The 7,500-nt window shown below is 44.2% G+C and overlaps 1 protein-coding gene across 7 annotated transcripts in view; it reads left to right on the top strand.

The window, feature by feature from the left end:
• Window positions 1-7,500, top strand: part of Ttd14 (TRPL translocation defect 14) — a 184,498-nt gene that overhangs the window by 42,175 nt on the left and 134,823 nt on the right. For 5 of the 7 annotated variants that reach the window (XM_076183414.1, XM_076183415.1, XM_076183420.1 and 2 more), the window contains exon 1: window positions 5,452-5,542. The exons of 1 other annotated variant lie outside the window; for it this stretch is intronic. In XM_076183414.1, coding sequence (XP_076039529.1) covers window positions 5,467-5,542 — 76 coding nt within the window. In that variant the 5' untranslated portion in view covers window positions 5,452-5,466. Of the gene's footprint in view, window positions 1-1,231; window positions 1,257-5,451; window positions 5,543-7,500 lie in introns of those variants that run through there. One more of the 7 variants, XM_076183418.1, reaches the window with a different exon arrangement.

Genomic DNA, 7,500 nt, shown 5'->3' with positions numbered 1-7,500 from the left:
AACGTTCACTGGAAACTTTATGTGTATTATAGTCATCGTGTATTTTATATTGTACCCAGCACTGTTTTAGGAGAAAATGTAGTGTATTCGTCCCGATGGATGGAAAAATTTTATATTCTAATGTGAGGTCAGATATTCCGATGTTTTGTCAAATTTATATGGAAGTTTGGGGTATATCTAAAGGTGCGAGCGATAGTGAACTCAAAGCATAGATTATAATCTATGCTTTCAGTCCCATTATAATTATAGATTTATCTTGTTTCCATGGATTGGTGCACTGTAAGATACGAACCTGTTGCTAATATACTTTTTCTTTGGATATTATGATCATTATATATTTGGTGAAAGTTACGATTTTCGTTTGTCATCAACTTATTTTTGCATTAATTCTGTAGAAATATATCGAGTGTTCAACAACGAATGCTGTATTTGGTACAGTCCAGTATACTTCGGAAGGTGTGGGCATCGTCAGTTGTACGTCATCGCCCAGGAACTAAATGATTCAACGATGTTCTTTGTCGTTAGTTGTTAGGCTTATCTCGAAACTTCTCGCACCACGTAGAAATATTTCCCAGTCGGGCCAGCTGCCCGAATTTACGAATCATTTACGACCCGAAGTTTTGTCGAAAAGATGTTGGAATCCCACGATCTATCGGAATTCGGTAAGTCCCTGCAGCGGTCATAGTAACATTACACTCAGTTTGGATCAGTGATGTGCCGCGTGGATATCTCGTGTTTGTGTAGAGTTGGCTTGAGTGAAGTTCAAGAAATGATAAAAGATCGTGGTGGGACTGTTGTGATTTTGTATTCTTAGTGTGTGTGTGTGTGTGTGTGTGTGTGTGTGTGTGTGTGTGTGTGTGTGTGTGTGTGTGTGTGCGTGTTTGTGGGTGGGGCTTGTATGAAAAGGAAAATGAATACAGCATCTTCACCACCGCCTATACTGCCACCACCTCTTCCATCACAACTCTCTCCACACATCCAATCCTACCTTTTGACCCCACATATCACGCCCACGACGGCCACCGCCTTTATCTGCACGTATGGTTAGTGCAACGGCAGGTGATTTGGACCACTTGTTTGGCACGAGAGTGGAACGCACGGCAGAGGGTCCGGCCGACGGCCAAGAATCATCGAAGAGACTTGATGCCGGAGATGGTCGTCGAGGAAAGATTTGGCGTTGGATTTGGCTTGACTTTTCGTCGGTGTTGCATACAAGTGTTGGCTGGTCTGAAGTTGGTCGGGGAAGTGTATGATAGGTTTGTTAATGCTCTGTTTTATATACAATGAATATGTTGTGTGGGTGTGCACATGAAAGCATGTGCGCACCTCCGTACCCAAAGAGTCCTAAAGAGAGGGTACTAGATAACAAGGTTACCTTATGCGAACTGAAATTATGAGACTAATTTCAAAACGTTATAAAAGAAAATCTGATTGGTCGTAGATGAGATAGGCCTTGGATGGCGGGCCGGGAGGTACACAGCAAAAGGGGCGGGCGCAAGTACGGAAAAAAATAAATAAAAACATATTCCATCCCCCGAAAAGTGCATCCCAAATAAGGGAATGGGCAGAGGGAATGATTTGATTGTAGAAATAGATATGTGTGAAGAACATACATTTGTATATAAATATGACTGTAAGGAGAGGTGACCTGTATCAATATGCAGAGCAGTTTAAGTGTAAAATATGTCTTGTGATGCACATACTTGTTGTTAGACGTTTTAATTGGCCACTGTCCAAGGTGAATTGCAAAAGGAATTGATGGCATGCTCTTGATGCCAGGAATGGTAATTCAGTGCGCTTTTTGTCTGCGTGCTTCTTGTCGACACAAGTTATGGATAAAGGCTGTGTCACTTTATTCTTAGTAGAACCACATCTTCCAAGCGAAGAAAAGTGGGGCTAAAGTTATGTGTGTGTATGTATGTGTATATATATATATATATATATATATATATATATATATATATATATAAAGTAGACCACTTGAAAAAAGAAAATGACGAAGCAGAGCGCTTTCGTATATTACATCTTCAGTGCAAAAATCTTGAACTGAAGATATATACGAAAGTGCTCTACTTCATTAGTTTCTTTTTCCAAGTGGTGTACTTTTCATAAGTGAACACACGTACCCGTGTTCTTATTAGTATATGTATATATATATATATATATATATATATATATATATATATATATATATATATATATATATATATATATATATGTATTTTCCATAAAATATATATTAAAGATGTAGTACAATTGGTGTGTTTAGTACATGTACAGTACTTCACTTTTCACTAGGGCGCTCCTTGACCGAATGAATCCTGACGTAAGCCAGAATATAATCAGTCAAGTGTTTCTCTGTGCCGAGACTTGGCAGCCTCGCGAAATGCGCCTGCAAGGCAAAGTGGGGCGGAGGATGGGGGGGGGACCACTCGCAACTCTTCAAGAAAGAGGGGGAGGGACCGAGATCAGCAGAAATGTTACTTACATAATGATTTCAGTTTTTACATAGCATCGAGGTGTGTGTGTATGTGATTCACCATGGTCTTGGATCACGTGTTGGACTTGATCGACAGCTATTTCCCTCCCGTAAGAGCTCAGAGCTCGTATATGTGTGTGTGTGTGTGTGTGTGTGAGAGAGAGAGAGAGAGAGAGAGAGAGAGATATGCACCGAGGTATTTGATCATGTATTGCTCTCGTGATCAACACCTGTTACCTCTCTGGATGAGAACTCGGAGCTCATATATGGCCTGGTTTACGGAAAATGCTGTGGCTCACACACACACACACACACACACACACACACACACACACACACACACACACACACACACACACACACACACACACACACACACACACACACACACACATTTCTCTGCCCACCAGAGCTGGTGTACCGTCCTGCCGTTTTGTGATGGTTTCTAGACTTTGACGAGGACTCGAATACAAACCGTAGAATTAGCAGTCTGTCGTGGTGCCACTACACCAGCAACCTGTGTGTGTGTGTGTGTGTGTGTGTGTGTGTGTGTGTGTGTGTGTGTGTGTGTGTGTGTGTGTGTGTGTGTGTGTGTGTGTGTGTTTGTGTGCGCGTATACTTAACTGTCATATACACAGGAAATACACTCGTGGTTCTTATTATCTCCAGCTATCTTATCTTGAATTATTTTATGGTTTTAGTTTGGGCTGTATCAAGTTTTGATACATTTCAGGAGTTGGTGCATCTATATAGAAGATATTTGACTCTCTCTCTCTCTCTCTCTCTATGTATGTCTCTCTCTCTCTCTCTCTCTCTCTCTCTCTCTCTCTCTCTCTCTCTCTCTCTCTCTCTCTCTCTCTCTCTCTCTCTCTCTCTCTCTCTCTCTGCATGTCTCCTCTCTCTGTATGTCTCCCTCTCTACCTGTCTCTCTCTCTACCTGTCTCTCTCCTCTCTCTCTCCTCTCTCTCTCCTCTCTCTCTCTCCTCTCTCTCTCTCTCTCTCTCTCTCTCTCTCTCTCTCTCTCTCTCTCTCTCTCTCTCTCTCTCTCTCATAACGTCGTTCATGAAGTTTCACTCAGTTTTGCCGATACATTTACCATGGAATCCATGACCATCTCTTCCATACCTTTCTTTCTTTGTGAGTTATTCACTGGTGGTCTTTTAGAGTGTTTACCAATTTCCAGTGCTTTGCATTTTATGACATTAAATTTGATCATCCACGTTCTAAATCCATACATGTATATTGTCTATTACAACTTGCTGTTCTTCTCGTCCTTTACATTTCTCATCATCTGGAAATATGTTAGTGTAGTTTATATCTTCCATCATGTCGTTTGCGTGTATCGAGAACATTGAAGTTGTCAGAACCTATCTTTGTGGGGACTCCACTGTCCACCTCAGGGTTCCAGCTTGTTTTCCAAAATTCTTCTCGTTCTCCAGTGTTTCTGGATTTTATTTACTTTTTTTTTTCAAGGTATTTCGAAGTCCATTTTGGTTCACTTTCCGCAAACCTCCTCTGTTTTGAGGTTTTGTCAAACGACAAAATACATCATAATGAACGTGTGTGTGTGTGTGTGTGTGTGTGTGTGTGTGCGCGCGCGTGTGCGTGCGTGAAATTATAGCAATGTTTTTTAACCTTTTTATCAGGCGCGACCCCACTAGTATATTTGTATATGTGTTATATATGGTTATTTTTATTGAATTTGTATCATTTTGCAAAAAAAAAAAAAAATGTCTTAGCGACCCCAGGGTTGGGAAACAGTGGATCATAGGCTTGTTTGCTTAGGCTTGGTTTATCGTGGGTTATAGAACAGAGTTCATATTTGGTCGCCTGTTTCAGGATATACTGTATTACAGGTATACTATCAAGTGATCGTTTGTCATAGATAGTTTTGTTCCTTTGCTCCCCTCCCTGTCCCCCTCTACTCTCTCCCCCTCTCCTCGCTTCCCCTCTCTTTCCTCTCTCCTCTCTCCTCCCCGCTCCCCTTCTCTTTCCTCTTCTCTCCCCCCCTCTTTCCTTCTCTCCCCTCTCTCCCTCTCTTTCCCTCTCTCCCCTCTCTCTCTCCCCTCTCTCTCTCCCCTCTCTCTCTCCCCTCTCTCTCTCTCTCTTTCTCTCTCCCCCTCTCTCTCTCTTCCCCCTCTCTCTCTCTCCCCTCTCTCTCTCCCCTCTCTCTCTCTCCCTTTCTCTCTCCCCCTCTCTTGAAATTCCTGCTCTGAGCCTAAGGCGAATTTGTGCGGGTGTGGAGGAAAAGAGGAAGGGAGGGAGGGAGGGAGGGGTGGTGAACTCCGTCGTGGATGAGACGAGGGCCACCGTTGGCGGCACCTCTAGGGCGGCGCGGCGTCAGGTTCACGGTATCGTAAAAAGTGTTCATTCATAGGCAAAGCAAAACCCGTGAATTATGCTTCTGTATCCAGACGATTGAGTCAGCGGAAGGGATTCCCAGCTCTGAATCAGGACGTCTGATGGCGTCTAGGGAGGGGAAATAGGTCTTCTGTGAATCCCAGATGGGCCAGGTACTTAGACGCGGGGAGAGGGGTTTCCCATAGAAGAATAGAGTCGCTTGGTGGCAGTCAGAGGGGGGATATGTGAGGCTAAGGACGACATGCTTCGTTGTTGTATATTTTGATTAACCCTTTTGCCTCTTGAGTATTTTTTCCCCTTCTCAGCCGAATAGGATAGCTTGGCAGCGAATGAACAAGTACTTCAAGTCGCGAAACACAGTTGAAAGATTGATCCAAATGGAACTAAGGTGTGTTTACAACGGCGGTAACTGTACAATAAATTCTAAAAAAAAAAAAAGGGAGGGGTAGCCAAAGGTTTTGCAGTGAACTCCGCGTGATGTCACCTATGTACTGGGTTGCCCACCCGCAGGCGGGTACCAGCGTCTGCAAGTGCCAAGTAGTTCCTGGCACTTCGCCATGAATGCCGTTAGGTTTCCTGAAGTGAGTTCGAGTCCGATTGAGTCGTGGGAGTGGGAGGGAAATGGGATGCGCGCAGGTGCGAGGAGGAGGAGGAAGAGGAAGAGGAAGAGGAGGAAAGGTATCTTGCAGAGTGGAAATAAAGGTAAGGTTGAAGCTTCTATACACCAAACGCCCGTTCACTTCCCCACTTTCGTTACTGTTCTCGTGCATTGTATAAGTGTTGATCTCGAGTAGACGGTTGTTATATCACGTCGCCAGTCTGGTGGGGGTGAGGGGTCTTCCTTGATTGAACGAAATCGCCAGGCGACGGGCAGAACAGACGTTTGTAAGGCAATAGTAGGACTCTAAAAGTACCCGAGTCTGTGGTAGTGAGGTTTGGAAGATTAACGGACTTTAGAAATGATCTCGTAAGTTTCAGGTCCTGGGAGTTTCCCAGATACGTTTAGGGACCACTCTGTTAACGAGTGTTGTATTTAGACAGGTACTCGTACATATTTCACCATGTGCGTAGAGAAGTTGCACACATCTTTACGTTTACATGTATTCATGTATATTGCGATTTCATGTGTACATGCGATTGCGCGTTCGCGTAGGCCACGCTTGCATGATGCGGGGGTTGAAATATCGATAAAGATAAGCGAAGCAAATGTAGTAATTATTATGTTGTTCAGACATCATCCGACTTGCAAGAATCGTTATTGACAGGGGAGGAGGATTGGTGACTGTCATGCATCGAAGAGGAGATCCAGCGACGGGCATTGGATTCCTTTAATTGGCCCTCCGGCTTCGGACGCGCCTCTGACGTCATAGAATAGGTCACGTGATCATTAGCTGACCTAATTACACGAGTGGGGCCCTTAACCTAGGATGACGTGTTAAACCCGTCAGGTGGATTAACGGGGCATGTCACGCCACGTATGAGCGCCGTGGTGACGCTATTAGTTACACTAAGCTTGTTACGTGAACGGTATATGGATGACTCACGTGATTGTAGATGAAACCAAACACGTAGGTTGACTAATTTAAGCGACATTCTTAGGTGGGTTGCCATGTAAAACGTAACGTCCGGGCGTTGTGGCGTCAGGTAGATGTACGTACCATGTCGGACATCCAAGCCTGCCGATAACCAGCGATTCTTGCCTAGATGACAATATCGTGCCGTAGAGAGGGAGTCAGAGGTGGGGGGGAGGGGTGATCGTCCTGCTTCTGAGTGGAAATTAGACTCCAGTCTGTCATACAGACCTCTTAAAATGTCTACTTCATAGAACTCGTGCAGTTGACTCGCCATGCGAGGTATGTATTTTGCTGTTAAATTATAATGTAATTCTATATACATCACTTCTGTAGGAGATAGGCCAAACGTAGAGTATGGGATCCAATATATTTAACGTTTCGCCCAGCAGGGCTTCTTCTGGGCGAAACGTTAGATAGATTGGATCCCATACCCTGCGTTTGGCCTCTCGACTACAGTGCTGTTGCAGTCGTTGCTGCTTTTACTCATACACATCAGTTATTTTGTGATGAAGAGCATTTGGAACAAAATTGTAATTGATCCATTAATGAAAAATAAAATAAAAAGATATGCCTGCACAGTTCTTGATATGGCTTGGATTAGGTTCGGGAGTTGCGCCACGTTGCGTTGGATCAGTCCAGCGGAAGAATTGTGCGGTTCTCGTGACAAGGGTGCGTTGTTTTGTTCATGTCAGGTGGGTGATAGCGTAAATGTCATGGTGGAAGGGGCAGCGGACGCCTGAAGCTGACCCATGGTATATGCAAATGTATATGTTGTCGTTGTTTGCAAACTGTATGTTGTTTGCAACCTGTATACGTGTCGAGTACTCAAGGGAGGCTATGCTTGCATGATTCAGATGCATTATGGGTCTGGTATTGGGTGTTCGCAGTAGTAGTAGTAGTAGTAGTAGTAGTACATACATACATATACCAAGGCTTTTTCCCCCTTACTAGGGAGGTAGCCAGTAGTAGTAGTAGTACAAAATGTCTGCCTAGGAGACCGTTTAATCTGGCTCCGGTCCTGACGTCACCGCTCGTGTACTACAGTACTTCCGCTGGTGGCGAGCAAGGACCGGTGTGACGTCATGT

This window comes from Oratosquilla oratoria, chromosome 4 (assembly GCF_046742065.1).
Source record: "Oratosquilla oratoria isolate Oo_2021 chromosome 4, ASM4674206v1, whole genome shotgun sequence".
Lineage (NCBI taxonomy): Eukaryota > Metazoa > Arthropoda > Malacostraca > Stomatopoda > Squillidae > Oratosquilla > Oratosquilla oratoria.
The sequence above is the reverse complement of the archived record's forward strand: the minus strand, read 5'-3'. Positions and strand labels throughout refer to the sequence as shown.